The sequence below is a fragment of the Sylvia atricapilla genome, chromosome 5 (genome assembly GCF_009819655.1).
Source record: "Sylvia atricapilla isolate bSylAtr1 chromosome 5, bSylAtr1.pri, whole genome shotgun sequence".
NCBI lineage: Eukaryota > Metazoa > Chordata > Aves > Passeriformes > Sylviidae > Sylvia > Sylvia atricapilla.
Genome location: NC_089144.1, coordinates 40,095,084 through 40,118,321, shown reverse-complemented (window position 1 = coordinate 40,118,321; position 23,238 = coordinate 40,095,084). Strand labels below are relative to the sequence as shown.

The following is a 23,238-nucleotide window of genomic DNA, read 5'->3' as shown; positions in this document are numbered from 1 at the left end:
ACAATCCTGGGCCATGTGCTCTGGGATGACCCTTGTTTGAGCTGGGAGGTTGGGCCAGATGACCCACTGTGGTCCCTTCCAATATTACACATTGTTTGATTCTGTGAAATACATGAAGATAAAACTATCTGGAAAAAATAAAAGCTACTTAAACCACAGGACACACAGTGGACAGTTACAAAATGTCCGTGAATTAATTTAGGATTAATTAGGAGATGAGTTCTAACTATCATAAATAACAGGATTCTGGAGCCTTACAACAGTATTTTTTTTTCCCTGCATTACTTCTAGGTACTTTTAGATGTTAATAATTTATGAAATGGAGGATATGTGCTGATTGCTTGCAAGAGTAGCAGACTTCTCCAAGTAACTTAGGAAGTGGCCCAGAATCCTATTTTTTAAAATAGAAACAAAACAAAACAAAACAAAAAACCAAACCAAAACAAAACAAAAAACATAAGTTCTGACTATTTGGAAATGCTGCACATCATTTCTGTAGATAGAATTGCTCATTTAGTTAATGCAGGAAAACACCCCCAAAAGAAATGTTCACAACCTTCCTGAATTCTTTAAGCTACCAACTTTAACCTATCTTGCTTCACCAACAACGAAAAGTCTTCCTGTCTTCCTCCTCTGCTTTGGTTTTGACCAAAGTCACTAAATACTATTGGCACAAAAATGTTTTCAGAGACCAGAAAGCAGTCACAGAATATAAATAAGCAATAGATGGTCTGTGGTCTTCCTCAAGTTTCATAGTAATTTCTTCCTGTTAGTAGTCCTAATCTAGTCAGCTGGTCTGCTTACAAAGCAAACTCCTTAGTGACTAAAACTGGCATAAATTGGCCAAGTAAGATAAACAGGAACTGCAACTGTCAAAGTAATCGTGTGTTAGTGAAATATTTATAACATTTTCAACCCAGGTACAACATTGAAACAGTTTAATCAATTTTGTTTACTGTTTTATAACAACTAATACAGGACCTGTTAATATTAATTTGCCATGACTGCAGTTCTTCCGTGCCTCAAGCTACATTTATCCCATTGATTTCAGGTGAGATTATCTACAAAGGACTGTATCTAGCTAAATGCTGCTCAAGAATAGGTAGTCTTCAACAGTGGCTGAAATGTCTAACATAAACATTAAAAAAATTCTGCACTTATTGATATAATATCCTAAGTTTTCCAATGTAAAGTTCATGGAAATTCATAATCCAACATTATTCAAAGAAATTAAATTATTTGAATAATGAACTAGTACACACAGTCCTATATCAGTACAGGCAAAATGAGATACTTCAGGACAGAAGAAAGGGGATGGCTTACTGCTAGAAAATCATCTTTTATAGGGAACTTTATACTCCAGAATTACAACATTTAAGGCAATTAGTATAATTTTAAAGGAATATTCAATATCTATGTCAGATTGAGAACATGAGAAACTCAAGGTAAAATAGATTACTAATGTGGATGACAAAAGAATACTCTAAGCACAGCCAGGCCTAAACACAAGTGAAATAATATATGCAAAACTGTCTTTTGACTGAAAAACAATTTTATTTTAGACACCAATTACAAGAAATTTGAAACAATACTAAAAAAAAGCACAAAAGCTTTAGGTAATAATCATTAAGGTAACAAAGCAAACTAAAATAGTTGGTTTTTAATCTACTGAACATCGCCTTGTTTGAAATAATAAACTATCATTTCTCTACAGCTCTGTCCTTGGTACTTCACAGTATTAAAATATATGGTTTTCTAAGTTAAAGAAAAGCAGATAAAGATAGGTCATTTTATGTTGATTTACTATCATATGAAATTTAGTTGAAATCAGCACAGCTACATAGCTTTGAGAACACAAGTATAACATGTTCATAATCAGGCAAACCTTCAAATGTAGATTATGTAGTCATGTATTAATGCATTTTATTTTTTTTTAATGGAAAAAGCAGCTGTAACTCAGAGCCATAAGGTATAAGTCGTAAAACAAAAATACAGCACTGAATTGAGCCATTCATCTAGTCTGTTAAATTCTTTGGATTTTAATGTATTAGTAGTCAACTTGTAAGATAACCTCACATTTAAAAATATTGAAAAAGAAGGAAAGAGATCAAGCACTTCTGCTCATGTACTTTCTCTTTTTGATTGTTATCCATTAGAATTATGAGTTACTTGGATTTGTTATGGCTATGAGTGAACATGGAGCTGCACGTGTCAATAAATTTGCATCAAATACTGAGGCATAGGTGGTTAGGAACAATAATGAATATGTGAAACACATTATCCTGGGTTGTAGTATAGGATGTATTCTATCACCACCTTCATGAACTGATAAATCCAATTTTTGGAGCAGTGCTCTTCCCAGGCCCCCCTCCCTCTGGAGTGCCTCCGGTTAATGGCCCATCAATGCCTTGTGCATGACTCATAGATAACTCCCTCCGGGAGCTCTCTCTCTTTAATGGGCCATCAAGGACCCCACTATATGACTCATCACCCCATTGTGAGATGCTCCGCCCATGGGGAGGAGCCAAGCATTCTCGCCTGGATATAAGCTGGGATTTGGGACAGTAGAGGGAGCCCACACTCACTGGATTCCCAGAGAGTCAGAGCTACCAGACCTTTCTATGAGATCACTGCTTCAGGAAGACCACCTTACCTGGACTGCTTCCATCACCCTGATCAGGTTGTATTCTGACTCTGACAGTGGTCTTGTATTACTGCGTTTATTTATCTTTTTTTTCCTCTTTTCTTCTCATTAAATTATATTTCTGACTTGGACCCTCTCACTCAGTTTACTTTCAAACCACAACACACACACAGGGTTTCTAAATAACTGTAAAGATACTTTTTTTCTCTGGAGTTCTATGGAGTGATTGTTTTAGATTCAAAGGCACATACAAAAACCAGAAACTGCAAAACTGACGGGTCTCTTGTAAGCACATATAAGAAACATTTTCCATTACAGAGGATTTTTGTAAAAGGCTCCCACAGAACTGCATGCCAAGGATGGGTTTAATTTGCAAAGGAGTTCTTGAGGATTCGAGCTTAAAAGAATTGATTCATTTGTGCAATATCAAAGGATACTTCATTTACCATCTATCTTTCATGTTGGATATTGAAGCATCCAACACTGAAAAATCCTACGAAAAGAAAAAATGATGCAAACTTTTTCAAGTACTGTTGAATAACTGAAAGTTTGGTAAAGCTTGTTTTAAAAATAAAGGATTCTATTTTATTCAGTGCAGTAGTGGAAAGGCTAAGAATTAAACTTGACTTCTTATGCCCTATATATTCCAACCAGCATTTTAGTTAAAATCCTTCCACACGAATTCAGTAGAATTTCAAAAACTTTTTTGTTCAGGAGAGATGAAGGTTTATAGACATATATTTTGTGTATCAATGGAAAACTGAAAAACTAGCAGCTTATTCTGAGAACAGCAAAAAGATTGAAATCTAATTTCTTTTATGTCCCTGTCTTTATCATCCAACCCCCTTTTCTCTTCTAACCCCAGTATTAACTTCAGCTTCTCTCTGCAACACAGTAAGAGATAAAAGTACTGTACAGGCATACAAAAATTTAACAGTTATAATTTTCACCTTCAAAATGATAGCATATATGAAATATACATGTATCAATCATGTAATTTTATTTTGTACAATCTTCTTTTAAATGTGAGCAGAAGATTCCTCTTAAAAATATGTTTTTCATACTCCTCACTGCCTAACAGAGGGAAATTCTGTGCATATATGTATTTGTGCAACTAAATAATTAGTAAAAATACACATATTATGGAATATGGATTTCATTTTGGAACAGGAATTCTATCATTAAATTATTTTGAGTTTCATTAATCCAATTCATTTGCTTAACTGAAAGGGAAATTAATGACATGGTCAACTTCCTTTTAAAACAAGGAAAAAATAGTAAAAAATACTATTATGGTAAACTTCATTTTCACAGATTATAAGCAGTTGTTTTAAACTGGACTTACAGGCAGAACATTATTTTTTGATTGATTGATTCATTTGAAGGAGCTAACTATTTGAATGCAGTTTTTGCAGATTTTATCTTACAGCCACATTTCTCTGCTGCATGCCTGATATTACTTTCAAATGACTACCTACAGAATGGCAGCCACCCGGATTCTGTCCTCCACACACACCAAGAGACAAGAGCATATGGCTGGTGGAGGTGACCAGGTTGTGGTGCAGCAGAGCCCGGCCTCGAGGGCTTGTGCTGGCTGGGTCACAGCAGGAGGGGAGGAAGGACAGGAAGGGCCAGGGCAGGCAGGACAAGCAGTGCTGAGGGGGGCCCAGGGGCAATGCCCAGCTGGGACAGCCAGGGAATTAATCCCTCCCTGATGGGACTCACAGCACCATCCCACCTCAGTGCAAAGCTTGGCATGCTGCTTGCTTCTGTCTTCGTGATTTGGTACGTTAATGAGATCGGAAATCTTTTCCCCTGATGAACAATTATTTTGATGCTCATGTTATTTATCCTCTTACTCACCTACAGCAGGGTTCAAGTAATTAAACTTTATTTAACCTATGCTGCCCCGAAGTCAGTCACAGGAGAAAAGTAATTTGCTGCTTTAACATTCCAGACCTCTGGAGCTAACAGAAGGGTATTCGCCTATGCTCAGAAGTGCTTACATCCACCCTGCCCACCAAGCATTATTCAGAAGTCTAAATAACACCTCACAATTTGAGTCTTAAAGAGATGGAGGGCCCCAGATCACAACTCAGCTATTGGTACTTTGTTTGTGTAGGTTTGTTTTTCTTTTTTTTGAAGCAAACAGATTTGTAAGTTTACCTTGTCCACATCAATTACGTGAATATACAATAATGATGACCTGTCCACCCCATAGTTTAAAGAGCACAGTTAATGAAATGACTATCACAAAGCAATAAATAACATCGTCTCCATTTCCAGCAAGTAAATCAGTAGCTCTATTCACGAGTTTCTAAGACAATTCAACCCCAGAAAAGCCACACATACTTACAAATTATAAAGCATATCAGCCATGTTGCTGCGGTAGTACAAGGCATTTCTATAGGCGCTTTCAGCTTCAGAAATCTTGCTCTGGCTCTTGAGAACATTTCCAAGGTTACCCCATGCTGTCAAGAGGAGAAAACAGTAATCAGAAAGAGCTACAATCCAATTACACATGACAGAGTATGCAAGTATCAGGAAGTTTCTCAGGGAGACAAACCCCACAAAGAAACTATTTTTATGGAACAGGAGGGGACGTTGGTTATTTTTTCCCCCAGCCCTCTGGTTCTCTGCATCTTACTGTGAGACTCACATTTCATAGAGGTGATTTACATGCGCTCTGCATTCATATAGCTTTCCGGTGGGAAAATGAAGTTTTTTTACAAAAATATGTCTCTAGAAATTACTGTAGCAAAGGGAAAGGACCATTTTATTTCATAACACCTATAAACAAATATCTCCAGAGTCAAACATGGAACTGAGGCATCTTTCTAGTTTCAACTTTTTTTTTTTTTTTAAGCCTACTGATTCTAAACAGCAAGAAAATTTTCCAGAGTAGACATAGTCCTCACTGAAGTATTAAAATTTGACATACGACACAAAAATTGAAAGAACAGTTAGGTAAGTAATGAGGATTAAAAATATGACATATGGATATACACAAGCTACACAGATCACTAAAATGCATTTTTTTTCTATTAGAAAAACATTTGGTCCCTTTCCATAAAATTTATTTTGTTACACAATGTGCTTTTATAGCCCATCTATAAAGGACTTGAGGTAAAAAATTGTTTAAAGCTGCACATGTGTTCCCTTCGCAGTTCTGTTGAGTGGCACAAAAGCTACTTAAGAAAAGAATTGGAACTAACATTTTATGAAAGCACAACCTCTGCTACTCAGAATTTAGAAAGTTAGTTTAACTTTTAATTCAACATTTAATTAATGTGCATGAACACGAATCCCCTCGCCTTATAAATGCAAAGTTGTTTCATAAAAAAGTTCTACTCCCACACTTTTTTAAATGAAAGAAACCAATGGAAAGACGATGTGTCCTTTCCACCAAACACAATATACATCAGGATATTCCTCCCTCCAGACGCACTTAAAGATTAGCTTAAGTAGTAACTAATTCTGATATTTCAGTTGAGCCCTTTTTTCTTCAGTTCTGACTAACACAAAATTTCAGGGTAGCTTCAAAATAATACTGCTATGCAGGTTGATAATTGAGATTGGCATTTTTTTCCTCAGAAACTGCATCACTTTCAAGGTGCTGTGGCTTGTTGCAGAATCATCCTACCACAGGGATGGAAACAGCAGCAAACACAGCCTTTCCTCTGAGCAGAATGAACTAGTCATTGCTGGGGAAAAAAATAATAAATTCATTTAGAATTCATAAAACCCATGTCATTCAACTGAAAACTACATACTCTGTAAATCAAAGAAAGAAAATATATGTAATGTTTCCATAAGAAAAGAAGCTATTGCTTCAGTGAGTAAATTCATTTTAACCTAGTATTTAATGAGAATAATTTATCAATATTTATTAATCAATTAATCAATAAAAGTCACAAAAATTTCCATAATTTTAAAATACAGCTGCTAAAACTATTCTCAGGTTCACTTAACTTTTACACTTGGTTAGCACATGTGCATTATTCTGTAATTTCCACATTACTGCTACTCTTCCCTTTTTACACAGAGAAAACACTTTGGAAGTACCAAGAAAGTGACTAGCCAGTCTGTAGGCATTAACTCTTGGAAGAAAAACACAAAAACACAGACTTATATATGATTTTTTAAATTAATTTGTGAAAAATGTAACCTTATTTTACTTCTGCAGTAAACCAGCATCTGGTTTCCCATAATTGCATGTTCCACTTTTGTTTTCACTCTAATCTCCCGTAACAGATCATTACATCAAATGACCATTTGAGCTACTGATAACAATTTCCTGAAGCTCACTAAATGAAAGGATGCATAAAAGGATGATTCAGTTCATTTTTTCATCTGTTAGACTGGAAAGACACTGTTAACTGTTCAGTATAATACTTTCTCCTCCACATTTCATGCAATAGGCACTGATAGTTAACATAATTGTTATAGTAGTATTTTAATTTACACTTTGCAAAATAATGTGTCAGTTTTCTAATTTAAATCAATAATTAATCTACATTATTTCATTTCTAATTTATTCCATTTAGACTTTTGTCTGAACTTGTAAAACTGTGAATGATTAACCTTATATGATGCACTAGAAGAAGTGAAAACAGCAGAAAATAGCAAACAAAAACGTATGTTTTACATTAATGATAATCTGAAAATTTATCATTAATGGGACCATGAAAACCAAGGTCTTTTCACTTATCCAAACTATATAAATTAGATACAAATATTCACATCTATTAAAATACAGAACTAGTTAGAAGAATGATCTAGCTCTGGCTGCTGATGAAGCTGCATAGAACACATATAGAGATGATACTCATATACCCTAGAAGATACGAACAGCTACTATCTCAGCAACCACATCCTCTTGGGTTTTGGTGTCTGAGGAAAAGAGGTTGGTGTACACACATGGAGCAGAGGCTACATGAGCTACTCAAGGAATTTCACTCCTGCTTTGCCTTAAGTAATGCAACTAACCTTCATGGGAAAAAAACTCCAGCCTTCAATTATTAACTTATGTTTCTTAAACAAATTTTTTTCTTTAAAACTGTAATAGCATTGGTTCAGCTATGGGAACATTCAGAAATAGAAGCAAGGTTATACCTAAGTGAATCCACATCCCTGTTAAAAGCCCACGCTACGACTCCAACTAAATTCTAGCACTCAACCGTTTTCCATCTGTACATAGTAAAAAAAGAAAAATAAATATTCTTAAAAGAAACTAGGTCAGTAATTCTAGAATTCAGAAGGAATGTTTATTCCAACGATTCTTTATACATTTCTTTCATATAATACCTATATTAGCTAAGTTGCAAAAGGGAACATTTAACATTCAGAAGATAATAAAGTGTACATATATATGCCACATTTTAATCTTTAATTAAAAATTCAAATTTCCAATATTGAAGACCCTATTTGCACAAGAAATAAAGGAAGCTGTGAATGAAATAACTTTGCAATATTCACTTTTTGCCTGTTGCTTAATTCCCTTTCCACAAACAATGAGACCAAAACAGACCCAGATCTTTAAGAAACAGTATTCCAACACAGCATGGGAACAAATGTAACATTCACATCTCACCTACAAAACAGTCCATTCAAATTTTTCTTAAGTGCTTAATTTTCCATAGACCATACTCAATATTAAGGGCATATATTAAAATTAAATCTGTTTCATCACCTTTATTTTAAGTAAATTGTAAACTGAAGAATACCTTAATGCTTGAGAGGTCCTATGTTAGTTACATATCTTTGCAGGAAAATGAAACTTTTTAAAGGGATTTTGTTCTTCTGTTTGGGAATTTTAAAAAATAAATAGCAGAAGAAATTATGCAGCACTAAGGAGGAAAATAAATAATTGTTTAAGTATTGTAATTTTGGCCATATCAAACTAGACCTCTATTAAATTTAAAGATTGCATTTATGCTACCTTTCAGTGAGAGTAGGTCAAGTTCTCAGGCATTCAATTGCTTTCAAAATTAAAATGAATATAATAAATATTAGTTTCACATTTAACATGCTTAACTTCTCAACTATCTCAGTGAAACTGACCATTAAGATTTAACAAGACTGAAAAATTCCAGGCTGGTATATTAAAGCTTCTCTAAGCACTTTCATTCTGGAAGAGCAAAAGACAACAGCAAAACAAGAACATTGTCTAATCTAATCTGCCTGGATTTAAGAAGCACATTTTCTAAAGAAAACTAGTAAACTTCCAGCTTGCAACTGAACTATGAAAACAAGTGAGAAATGGAAATGAATGTGTACACACATCTTCATTTAAATAAAATGTTCCCTTCCTACAGAATCAAAGATCATGCTATGCTACTCAGTGAAATGAAGATAATAAAGCAACGAAGTGTCATAGAAAAGCAGTCAAATGGAACAGCATGTATGTTGATTTCTTGATTCAAAAGCTTACTTTAAATAAAAAAAAAAAGAAAATTACCTTCGAAAATCATTAACGAAGATAACCCAAAGTATTAAATTCTGATTCCTAGCTGGCACCCCCACATAATCTCTGAAAATTAGGTAATAATGAAATCTATTTGGAAACTTCCATTCTAATAATATATCTGTTGTCCAAACATTTCTGCTAAAACATGAAGAGGAAAAAAATCCAACTAGAATTGCCTATTAAATCACTCAAACACATCCTGGTAAACATTTAAAAATAACATAGCAAAGAGAAGGAAAATGCTGCCTTTCCTTGTATGTTAAGAAAACATACTTGAAAACTAGTGAAACAAAATTCAAGATTTAGAAAAATTTGATACGTAACATTCACTATTCACATGAAATTATTGAAGTTTGGTAATACTTGTTCTCACCTTATGCTATCAAACTTACACAAGTTAATCCACAAACTGATGAATGCATTAAGGAGAGTGAACTAGATTATTATTTGAATAAAACAAACTACTTGAACAAAGACTGAAGTATTTAGGAAACAGCCCAGTAATTTGTAATCAACTTGTCAGCAGTTCTAAACTAGAACCTTTAGTTCACAGAAAAATGCACATCAAGCCAAGAAAACCTCTATGGAGCTTTACAGATACTTGTGTATTATTTATTATTCTTTAGCTTGTGAAATTAGAAACAGCATTTACAGTTTCCCTCTCTTTAAAATCCTTCCACATTTCTTCTGACTTGTCTATGAAAAAGAAGTGAATGCAAGAAGTGAAGAAACTCTTTTTTCCTTCAATAGAGTTTAAGGATGAAGCGATGCTGGTCCAGAAAGAAAAGCCTTCACTTTTTTTTTCAAGGGGGAAACAGTTTTACCAACAGATGCATGACAGGCTTCCCCAAGAAAACCTCTGAAAGCTCAACTGCACATTCACAAAAACACAGTGAAAAGGGTTCAACTGCTAAAATAGTTTTTCTAAAATACACAGCCACTACCACTCACAAAGATACCCAGAAGATCTACTAGATCATGTTTATTAAGTGGTTTGAGAATGGAAAAAATTGTCTAAATGCTACAGGTTGCTACTTTCAATGTGGGACAGTTTTTGCATAATTTCTGTACTATGGTTTGTATAAGGTATTTATATTTTCCTGTTATTTCAAAGCAATATTTTTTTCAAAATATGCAATAAATTCATGCATATAATTTGCAATAATTTTCCTCTAAAAATTTCACCTGTCAATAGAACATTTTGATCAAGTTACCTCCTTTTGCTAACACAACCACAAAATTGCCCAATTTCTTGTTTTCCAAAGGGATAATGGTTTCTACATAACCATAATTTATGTGTTTAATCTACTTTGCACATTGATTTTTTTTTTTAATATCATTGGGTATGTGGTAATTTTGAGACAGACTGTGTTAGAGATCCATCACCTCTTAATTTTTACATATTCTTCTGTTTATTAAGGCTGTTATTTAGATCATTTGTTCAATAGTTCATTTGTTGATCAACTGCAGGGCTTTTGTAATGACAGCAGGTGAAAGAAAACCAGAATTGAAAACTATGCACTGCTTTGAAAGCTATCCAGCAACAAGTCAGCATGGGTACTAACTAACCCACATTTGGCAAGCAGTGCTTCGGGTGTGTTTCTCAGTTCTGAAAGCCTGATGCAAATGAATGTGAATGCATGTTCATGGCTGTTCTACTGTTGATACACCCCCTTCACCCTCTGTATTACAGAAAATTAACTCTTCCTCCCCAAAGGACAGCAGAGTGACTCTGGCAGCTCAATGAACCTGAGAATGAGACTGAGCAGCTGCTAGTGTTCTTTGGCTTCACCATTACCTACCACCCTACAGCCAACCAAGCTCTGCCACAGCCTCTCTCATGCTAAAATGGTTTTTGTGAAGAATATGGTAACAATCAGACAACTAAACCGATCCAAGTTAGGGAAAACAATGAGAAAAGGATGAGCACAATAGCTTTAACATCTAATCTACTCACTGTTCTGTTCACAGCAGAGCCCAGCTAAGTGTGCATTGCAAGTGTGTGAACACTGTAAGACATTACTGCCACGAGGTTCCCATTCCATGAAATTTCACAATGGTCAGGAATGGAGCTGTGAACAGTGCTGACCTGAAACTCTCATTATATAAGGAACTGTATTTTACAGAGGCAATGGATATATCATGCAAGAAAATGAAACAAGGACAAAGGAGCAGAAAAATGCAAGTGGAAGAGGAGGAGATATCTGGGCACCCTAGTCATCTCAGGATGAATCCTGAGGAACTCTTCAAAGCCTCATAGTGACTCAGGCAAAGAGGTGACCATGTACTAATTTAGTCAAATAATGTAACCTTCTTAACAGTAGGCTTTTAAAAAAATTATCTATGATACATTCAAATTATCACTTATGTCCCAAGTGATGAACTGCATGCTAGCCTCTTGCAGCAATGGCAGGGTGCACTGAAATGTCCGCCCTGGTCCTCCAAGCTAAGAGTAGATATATCACTGTGGGCTCCTTTCTAGAAACAGGGAACAGTGTCCTGGAAACACTCCACAGGAGCCACGGTGAGCAGAAAATCAGCATTTGGATTTGTCGGACCAAGAGAATCTTCAGATGTGCTCAAATGACATATGTCAGACTCGAAAATGCAAATTAGTTCATATCCAGGTAGCAGGCTTTTCATAACACTTCAAGTTATCTGGTTTTGTTTGTTTTGCTTTAAATCACTTGGAAAGCCAAGACAAAAGCCTGTGAAGCTTTGACAGTTGATACATATGTCCATTGGTATGGAAATATAGGCGGCAGAAAGGAAGGTAGGTCATAAAATTACCTCCTTCGTTTATCAGTGAAACTAATTAAAGACACTACAACTATTAACTAGCATCTTTAATGGTCCATATTCAAAATACCTTCTGTATTTGAAGAACTCAAAGAAAAGTTAAGCGTGCTAGAGCATCTAAGGAAAGAGAAGGAAACAGAATTGAGAATTCCATCATTCTGTTTCATGATCTTTTCTGCAAGTTAAAAGAAAACTATACACAAGCCTCCTGTGCATACTGTAATTGCATCAGCCATCATTTACTTTTTGGATGCATGAAGATTGATAATGATGACAGTTCAGGCTTAAGTAATAAAACCCCCCATTCCAAATTCCATCCAGTTCCAAAGGAGGGGTATTTGAAGGTAGGAAGATGATATGTAACTCATGGCAAAAAAAATTTTAATAACGAGGAATTTTCCCAAGTTATCATATTTTGAAAAAAAGGGAAAATAACAAAACAATTGGATGATTATCTAATGCACTTAAACAAATATGCTCGGCTTGAGACCCTATCCAGATAATCTCATTTTCCTATAATTAAAAATAACTATCCCTGTAAAAAAACCTTCAGGGTAATTCTGCAGAACACACAAATACAGACAAAAGGTCACTCTTTTCATCAAATTGAAAAATAAAATCTATCATTTTCTGATAAAAAAAAAAAACAAACCAATTTATGCCATTTTGCCTGATATGCTACAAAATTTCATCTTGCCAAAGCTGATTCCTCTCTGACTGGGCCTGTTTGGGTTTTTTTCTTTATACTAGCTTTTAGCCCAGATGAGCTTCTTGAATGATTTTGCAGAGCACCTCAGGAAAGACAGCGGAAGATGTAACAGTCGGATTGGCCCATGTCTCAATGTCTCATATTTGTTCCTTTAAAAGAGCCTAACTATTAGTTAATAATAGTTTCTTTCCTATCCCCTTACACTTTAAGATTCACACTTTAAGAATGGAGATACTGTTGTACTATACTCCAAGCAAAAAAGAAAAATAAATCCTTGTTTCCAGACCTCTACACATATATAAAGGAAGAATACCAGGCTTTTTCCTATCCTGCTGAAGAAGAAGCACATCCCACACTGAATTGAGTTTCAGAGGAAATTACAGCACTTCTAAAGAACTGGAAGAGAGAACACTCTTACTGCAGAATAAATTCAGTTTTTGAACTGAACTGTAAACCACTTTCCTTCAGCTCTCCACCATATTTGGCTTAACCAGACTGTTTTGCTGAGGGCGAGCTGCCTGTGGCATGCTCAAATGCCCTAAGTAACTATGGCTGCTCCCCAAACAACTTACAACCAACCATTCCTTCTACACTGTTTAAATCATCCAGAGCGGCACTACCATCCATTTGGAGAGCCCCACACTGTTTTCAGGAAGTAGGCTTTTTATATGAATTTCAAACAATTCTATGTGGTTCATTTGAGCTAATTCTTTTAAAACAGTGTCCCAGTTCTGACCAGGACAGAGTTAATTTTTTATAGGAGCCAGGCAAGCTGGTGCTGGTAGCCCCAGGTACCCTGGCAGGCACGGCCAGACCCGAAGGTTCTCCCATCACTTGCAAGATCTCTCTTGTTCCAGCCAGGGGAGAAAAAGAGCATTTGGGAGAGTCTGGGTGGGGGACACTGATTTGGGTAGCAGTATTCCTAAACCACAACAAGCTTTTAAGAGTTGTGGATATAAAAAGTATTTACAATTTATTTTAAGAACTTCGAGGAATCATGAAGAACACTCATCCTTCAAATTCTGACTTTTTGTTATGATTTATTAAATTTATCATGGTATATCCTGCATAATTCATATATAGCAGACTTATACAGCCATATAACATTATATATTATAAATAGTACTTTTAATATGTAATTCTAACCTATGATTTTGTTACCTAAATAAGATCATTTTAGCTCCCATACAGTAGCTGTTACAAAGGTTCTTACTGATGCCTGGAAACATTTTACACCATTGAAAGATGATATACCTTAAAGCACTTTCTTTAAAAAGTAGCTAAATCTGAAAATTATTATGGAAGTCAAGGAAAATATCCATGCAACACTAAGTTAAAAAAGACTAAGTATCAGAAAGTTCTGGCAAAGATACTGGGAAAATGGATGATTACTTGTTATTATGTTCCTCTGACAATTTCCAAAAACATTAACTAAAAAGAATGCCAAGAATCACCATAATGACTATATATTTTAATATATATTTATCAAATTGTTTATGAGGGGTATTATACTGCCATAAATACAGAGACTTTTAAAACAACCATGAATCATCAAAAAAAAAAAAAATTCTAAAATCTTATGGTAATAGGTAACATGAGCTCCATTCCAGAGAGAAAAATTGAGATTAAAGCAGTCTGTTCAAAAACTAAAGAAGAGTTCATTAGCAAAACTAAAACTAGCTCCTAAGTACCTAACTCCAGATGGAATGCCGACATCACTGGTATTTCTTAACAGTGATAACATGCGAAATTTTTAAGTGTATTTATCAGCAGGTTTTATACATTTAAAATCTGAAGTTTTATATGGCAATCTGTGCACTGAAATCACTTTCTCTCTCAAGCCTTTTTTTCCCTAAACCCACATTCTTTATTCAGTGCAATCTTATATTAATCACACCGTTAATTTTATTATTATTGACATTAAATGAGCCAAAGGAAAAAGAAATAACTACTGTATAGAGCAGTATTTTGGGCTGTTGGGCCAAAGATGAGTTAGAGTTTTGCTGACAAGCTACATATAAAAAACCTGAATATAAGCACCAAACCACTGAAATGCAATCACAAATGCTCAAACTATTTTTAAATGCCCAATGTGGTACTTATTAGGACACACACTGCTATATTTAGGAGGTATAATAAAAGGTGTAGGGAACAACAAGTTGTGTGTCTGAGCAATACCTACTGAAAGCTCTAAAGGTACCAGTGGAGATCTTGTCGGCATAATGTAAGCTCTTAATGATAATTATATATGAAGAACACTGTACCCTAAAATATGTCATCTCCTCTTGTTTCCAGTTATCAGTAGTGATACAAGAATAATAATAATGGAAAATAATGCTGCATTGCATCTTTTTTGTTTGTGGGAAATATGGCTCCTCTACCTAACTCAGTACGAAGTACAGTAACTGTTTTTCCTCACTGAACTAACTGTTAGCTGAATTTTCACTTTGTGTAGCAAGTCAACTATTTCCTGGAAGGATCCTCAAAGCCTACTTACAAATGTAATGGGACCAGGAAACCAAAATTTCATCAGTAAACATGACCAAGAAACTAATACCTCTAGTAGTTTAAGCAGTTTAAGTCTCTCTATTTTCTATTTCTTTAATCAATGTCTGTACCAGGCACAGGAAATACATCATAATGATCTTTGATGTTCAGATGTGGGCTGCAAGGTATGAAATGGCCCAGAGGAAGATTATGTTTTTTGAAGCTTATTTTTGGTACCACAGGGAAAACTAGAGTTAATGAGGCATAATAAGCACAATTATTTTGTGTGTCATACGATTTTATATTAAACACAAGGTAATCATCACCGCAGAATGACCCTCAGTCTAACTGAAAAAGACATGATAGCTACCACCCACTTCTAAATTTTTTGTTTGTTTCTACATTTTGAGAGGCTTCCTTTGCTATAAAAGAACATTTAGATAATGAGAATGGTTTCATATCAGTTGGGCTGCTCATTAAGTTGAAGGCAGAACAGAGAAACACTTGTGTCTTTCCCTCCCTACAGTCAAAACACACATACACCCACTTCAGAATCCATAAACTAAATTAGTCAGCCTTGCATATTTCTCCCTCAAGTTCTGACAAACTACAACAAGGTACTGGTTGGATCACTTTAAAGTTATCTGAAATACTATTCATAACCAAAACAGCAAAACAAGACCAGTAAAGACGCACATAAGGCATCCCAAGTCCACACATGGATTCCCTCAGCAAAGGGATATGTGTGCACTGAGGCAGCCAGGAAAGCTGGCACACACAGGGTAGCTTGGAGGCAGCTTCACCACCTTCTTCTCACTTGACTCTCCCACGGTGCATTTTCAGCTTTTTTTAAGAGATAACCCATGCCACACGATCTTTGAGTATTTTTTCCACATTGTCAGTGCTTGACAAAAACATCCTGGATAAATGTAAACTGCAGAAAGGCTGTGGCTGCCTGCAGGAGGAGAGGCTTTCTCACCTGCGGCAGAACACTATTCTGTCTGCACTGCCTGCAAGGTACCCCTGAAGGGACCAGAAGAAAAAAACCAGTCAGGTGACTATCACCCGTTTCTTCACTGAGCACTGAAGATGGGGAAGCTGCTGAATGTTTGCCTGCAAGTACCACAGCAGCAGAGGAGATTATAATCTTACACATATCACAACACAGAGGATATGATAACAAACCCTCACCAAATGAGACAACTCCATTTCCAAAGCAGTTCAGCCACACAAATGCACCCATGCTAAAAGCTTGCCTTGCAAATGCCCTTATGACTACTGCACATCAGCTCAGTGTTGTGCAGCATTCAGCCATCAGTGGCATTCATCTGCTAGCCCAGAATACAGATGGATCCAGAACAGAACACTCATATTTTTGCTTTAGTAAAGCTGGTCTTCACAGATTCCTATTTCTTTATTGGTTTCCACACTGTGAGCTTTTCAAGGGATACCTCATTGCTTTTTAGATTATGACAGAAGCAGCTCTTGTTCAGAAGAAGCTCTTTGCAGGAGATGAGAGAAAATGCAGAACTATCAGGGAAAATGATCCTGCGACTCCACAATTGTCAGAAGTAAGAAAATACTATTAAGGAGAAACTTACTATGAGTTGAGGAAAGCAGAGAAATGAGGAGACACAGCCTCTTCTTAGTAGCCTAAAAATAAGGAAAACACTTCTCCACTCAGCCCATTGTCCCACTCTCTCAATAGCTTATTTAGCACTAGCACTCATAAAACTAGAAAAAAGAGGCAAGCAAAAAAAATTTGGTTTTCCTATGTCCATCTCATTTAATTACTGAAGAGTAGTTTGAATTGTTGATCACCTAATGCTTTGGGCAGTATTGGCAGCCAGTCTAATCCAGTCAGGTTTGCCTGACTGTGTGAGAAATAGAAAATAAAATTAGCATAGCCAAAGCCAGGGATAATCTTAGAAATATCCACAATAATGAATAGAGTTGGGTGACAGGTCGCATTAGCTAGGGGATTCTTATACCCAGCCTTGTTACAATGTGTGCGGACTAGTAAGTATTCAGCAGAAGTTTAACAAGATATTTTAAGCAGATTTATTTAAGTCAGCTCAGTCGTGTCTATATCATCCCATTGACAAACTGTCTTTGCTTTTACACATCTTACACTTAATGTCAGCTTATACATCAAGAAACCAGAAGATCATATACACAAGAGTCTACGCATACTGAGATGTGTATGATGAAAATAGCTCATCTTGTCTCCTGTGAGCATAATACCCAGTAGTCTAATTTCCAGACAATACTGCAGCCAATCCTACTACTGGGCAAAAACTAGGATAGTTTGGGGGTTTTTTTTGATCACAAAATTTGGCTCATTGCAAGCAGACAACTATGGGGATTTCCACCAAGGACAAAAATGGAACATGCATTAATTAATCAAGTGCATACACACTTTTCTTTCCAAGGAATTCCTCTACTTTAATAATACAAGTTTTATATTGTCACTAAAATTGTAAGTCTCCAAGCTTCATACAATCACTCTGGTGTGCTGGCTCACTGTTCAGTTACTTCATTTCTTGCTCTCCTGCGCTAGTTTTGAAAAAAAACCCCAACAAACTAAAACAAACAGGATGTGCTTGTTCACAATTAAAAAACGTCACTTACTGCAGCAACAAGTATAGTAATTTTCCTAGGGTAAGAAAGGATATGAAGAAGAATTACAAAATCAGACTGACAAACTACTAAAATGCTGCTTTGCTAGACATTTTATCTGCCAAATCTACTTTTTCACTCCCTATCAGTTCACAGTAATCACCTGCATTTGTCTCTTACTCTCACAGCTTTTAGACTATGGCATGATATAACTGTCTAATCAAAATGCACAACTCTATCAACAATGACTTCAAATCATATAACAGGTTTCTGAGCAAAGGACTGAAAAAACTTGAGTATTCAAGTGCTGTCAATTTTTTCTTTCACAGACAGGCAAAGCAATCAACTACTCCCTTCTCACTTCTGATGAACTGTGAATAAGCAAGCCTTAGTCAATGTCTACATTGCACTCACAGGTGATGTTTTGACCATTTTCAGATAAACTTGCATGTGTGCCAAGAGCAGTACAAGCAGGCAGCATGGAGTTCAGGATCCAAGCTGGATCTGACATACATGCTTGAAACCACAAAGCCACAGCTAAACATTGTTACTGATACCTAAACTAGCAGGTTTACTGACTGTTTGGATATGTTTACACTAGCTGTGGTCACATCTCATTACAGCATAGATATAACGTGAGACGTGGCTGGGCAATGTTACAAATAGCTGATATTTTCACATGAACAGGAAGGCATTTGACAATAACTCTTTACTTGTACTTGTAGGCAGGGGGAACTACAGTCATTTCCTAGGCTGAATTATATGGCTTCATTTCCTCATTTTTATTATGTAGCATTGACGTTATTTGCATCAGGTGAAATAAGGGAACAGCACTTTTCTGATGCTGTCCTTGACTATTTATTTTATTTTCTAATCACAGAAAACAGAACATTTGGTAAACTAACGCAAAATCTTCATTAGCATGCTATATACCAGATTCCAAATGGAAAAACACCAGGGTGGTCTCTATAAGACTAATAATGCATCTTTCATTTCAAAATACAGAAATAATACCACTGAAGAAGAAAATATCCCCTTACCTTAGGGTCTCCTTTTCTCCATGTTAATGCCAAACTGGTAACACCTAATCAAAACACATTCTTGCTTTTCCCCATTTTGACTAACACAAATACCACTGCAACTTGAAATGGTATTTCCTAAAGTATCCTCTTTAGATGTAGCTAGTAAAATCAGACAATTCAAAGGCAAAAACAGGAATAACTAAAGCATTCACCATAAAGAGCAAAAATTACCTTTAGCAGGGTTTACTTTTATCCCTGACCTATACAGCATCTCCTCATTCTGCCAGTCCCCATTCCTGACAACAGTCTTGAGTCCATAGAAAACAATTAATGCAGCAGTGGAACAAAAAACCAAGTTCTTCAGAAAGCGCTTTTGGGCTTTGACATAAAGAGCCCTGACACCTACTGTAACCAGCAGGCAGAAGCCCATACTTGGAACATACAGCACACGCTCTGCTATTACAAAGCCAACATAGAAAAACAGGTTTGTGGCAGGAACGAAGGGCACTATTAACAAAGAGAGAGACAGAATGACAATGTTCTCGGTTGAAGGAAGCTGCAGTTTCTGAATTTCATGCTTTTTTAGGCCATTCTCTTCTTTTGATGCAAAGATTGACTTCACCTCCAGTGTCTTGTACTCCATTTCTGGGTGGCAGCTATGCCCATTAGCATTTTGTTTGCCATTCATTACAGTTTTCCCATTGCATTCTCTCTCATTGCTGGAGCCCTTCAAGCTAAAGTAGGCAAGGAGGAGGAGTCCGGTATAGAAGGCCACAGTGTGTAGATTCCTCCAGTCACTGACTGCTTTAAGAAGAGGCACAGCATCCATAGACCAGTCAAAGCTGAGGGTATCTGGGCACAGCAACAGCCAGAGGTTCTTGGTTGGCAAGTAAAAGAAGGTCAGGGTACGTGTGAGAAAACTGTCTGAGTCAGCTGCTGGATTGTCAGAATTAGAAAAACTTGGGGGCTTGTTGCCCATCCAGTATAAGCGAACACCCAGCAGTGCAGTTCCCCAGGAGGTCAATAAACCAATGCTGAAGAACAGTGCCAAATTCTTTCTCTGAAAAAAGAAAAAAAGAAAAAGCATAAATCAACACTAGCTATTTAGTTGTGAAAATTATATACAAAAAAGAACCAAGAAAGTATGTGATAGAATTTTTTTTCAGTAATGGAAACAAACACAATAGATCTCTGTCTCTGACGTTTGGATCACACCACGCTTGAGTACATTGTTGACTACAGACTAAAGGAACTGGGTCTTTCATTTAAGCTGTATCAAGAATGCATCAGAGATATGCCTTCAGATATTTTAGGGCTGTCAGTCCTTGCTTAAGATTTAGTTATGTAATGCTCTCAAAACTCTTATTTTAGAGGAGTTTATAGAATCTTACATTAGTTCCTATATAACCTCCCAAATCCCTTCTCTGTTTCTGGCTGTGACCAAAACACCAGTTTGCCTCAGCTACACTTAAAGTCTAAAGAATGTTCCAGTTCCATTTTCCTTAATAAACGTCTTTCCCAAGGTATTTCACTAGAGAACTGATTAAAATTTCCAAGAAAGAAAGAGAGGAAAACAGACACAGATTCTATATTTAGGTCTTCTAGCTTCTACCTATTAACTACAATGATCACTTGGAGCCTTCAGATCTACCTACTGCTGAAAGTTCCACTTCATTTTCCATAAAACACAAAAAGCTTTTGTGTTCAGTTCACCTCAGTATGAGGAAGGGCTTCTTCACATTGAGAGTGGGAGAGAATCCACAGGGATGTTGTGGATTCTCGTTCTCTGGAGATATTCAAAACTCACCTGGATTTGTCCCTGTATAGCCTGCTCTAGGTGACCCTGCCTTGGCAGGGGGATTTGAACTGGGTGATCTCCAGTGGTCCTAACTCTAACAATTCCATGATTATGTGATCTCAGAGCCAAACAATACATTGGGGATTTTTCCTCAAGCACTTATTATGCAAGTGCATAATAAGCACTCCAAAACCTTTCACATCTTCATATGTATCTAAATAACATTATGGGAAGCAGGCAGCTGACTCCACCTACCAATAACATCATGTTAGCAACTTGAAGAATTTGCACATTATTTATGGAATAACTGGACGTTTTCCAGAAGGAGCTGCTCCTTGGGTAAGTTCTGCTTTTGATTACATGGGCACCCTAAATGAAAGCTAGTTTACATTACTCTCTCTCTATGCAGAAACCAAAATACATGTATTTTTGCATTTCATTTTCTCAGACGTCTTTTCTAAGAAAAGAAAAAAAAAAAAAAAACTATCTGCCAAATCGTTCCAGACACATATTAAGTGCTTTGATAATCTTATCCCCATTATTAGTAAGAATTATTTGTCAATCATTTTTCATTTCATTTGTTTTTTGGTTTTTTTCCATTGTACACTATTCATTGTTGGATGATTATTCAGTGTTTACTTAGTTATTCAGAAGCAGAACCTCACAGTAGAATGTTTTATCTTATTTCTACAAAACAACCAATTTTTCTCCTTTGTGGATGGGATCAACCGTTGATATCATGTATTACAGATGACTGTGTTATTCCATTTTAGGTGAATTACTAATAGTTTTTTACAGTTTACTGATGTTCTACTAAGAAGACACAGTCTAGTAATGATAATTTATCGTTTAACTTATATCAGGAAGAAATTTATACTTTGTCACATTTCTATAGAGTTCCTTCTTGTGAAATTTAAAATATTAAACATCAGATTCATTCATTCAGTTACGCTACATTATGGAATTTAATGGAGACATTAGTAGGGAACAAACTAATTTATAATGGAAACATTCATTCACTTGGATATCAATCAAAACCCTCATCTACACACCATGATAACTACATTTGCCAGAAAGCCTATTAGATCAACTTACTTTTATTTGTGAGCTGGATAATACCTCACAATTCACTTCACGTATGGTTTCATCCATACCTGCCAAAACTATTTAAATGCTTTTATTGTTATAAAGCTTGGTAAACTGGTTATCACTGAAACTCTCAACTAAGTTTATATTTGGAATAAAAAGATCATTGAGATTTCATGGATTTGCATGTATGTCCTCACAGTAAAACCTCATGTCTCTTGTTCAACTTGTCCTTTCTTTCTCATTGTATTCTTCTACATTATTTTTTTTTCTGCCCACCCTTCTGGCTCAATAACTTTCAAACTCATTTCCTTCAAACATACATATAAACAACTCTCAAATGTTAAATGTGACCAGTTTGCTATTTCACACATTCTTGTTATGATCTCTTATGAAGAGGGTGCTAAGGCAGAAAGAAGCTGGGAAGTGAGAGATGGTCTTTTTTGTTTGAGTTAGAAATCGTCTTTCCTGGAAGGCTATATACCACTTGAAAGATTAAGATATTCCAAATACTAAGGAGGTGAAACTTCTTTAAAAGATGAGAAGTGAGCTTTCATGGACTGATTAAGCTGCTTTGTTATTTTGTTAATACTTACTTAACAACTGGAAGAAAATCTCACTTTTCTGAAGTTCTAACCATTGTACTTTTCAATTAAATGCCAAGAAAGTTCACATTACAAAGTTCTCTGACAAAACCATGTGAGAGCAGATATGCTATTCCTCATGGACAATAGTGAAACCTAAAAATTTTCAGATCTTCCTCATATGCTAACCAAATACTAACAACTAGAAGTTTTCCTGTTGCTCCCATCCCAAAAATGTTAACAATTAGCTCATAGCTAATCAATCTTCACTGCCAGAGTAACTATTTGCAGCCTCTCTTTTAAGCATTACATTTAAGGTCTGTAATATCTGTATCCTCACACTTGTAGGTTTTACAAAGAACATAGATTACCCATATACAGGTTTATGTGTCATGCTGCAACAAAACTTTTTTTTAACTATTTTTAAGTATTTTACATTATTTTCAAATGAAATATCTAAGCATTCACTCACAGAGCTCAGAAATACCCGAGTGGGTTTACCACTCCAGCATATCAATTTATCATGCTGTAAGGCACTAGTCAACTGGAGACTGAGCTCTGGTAGATTCTTAAACTCACTTAACTGACCACAGGAGTGAAGTGCAAATTTCCTGTTGCTGCCTCAGACACAAATGGTTTGCATTCTTCCCCAGATTTCACACATGGATCTTTTCAATAGCCAGTAGCTAATACAACCTTTTAAAATCAACTACATGTAAAGTACAGTTAGCAATAACCTGTATAACACTGACAGGCCATTGTGAATTTTCAGGTTTCAGAGGAGGCTCAGTCTAGAGGCAAGAAAAATCTGTCCCTAACACTTAAACATCTGACACAACAATTTAAAGTAGGACACCTTTTTCCTTCCTTTTTTTCAGCTTTTCAGTTCTCAAATCTCACAGATAGCACTGGCCTAGAAAGGAAAGACAAACTCATTGCCCTTTTTTCCTCTCTCAACATTCATGACTTTTGCATAGCTTTTATCCCTCTGTGCTAATATAGTCACAGATAACGAGAAAGG

General features: G+C 35.9%; 1 protein-coding gene across 1 annotated transcript in view; it reads right to left on the bottom strand.

Moving 5' to 3' along the window:
• TMTC2 (transmembrane O-mannosyltransferase targeting cadherins 2) overlaps nt 1-23,238 on the bottom strand; it is a 235,644-nt gene that overhangs the window by 76,206 nt on the left and 136,200 nt on the right. The window contains 2 exon segments of the mRNA XM_066319235.1: nt 5,001-5,115; nt 18,981-19,809. Coding sequence (XP_066175332.1) covers nt 5,001-5,115; nt 18,981-19,809 — 944 coding nt within the window.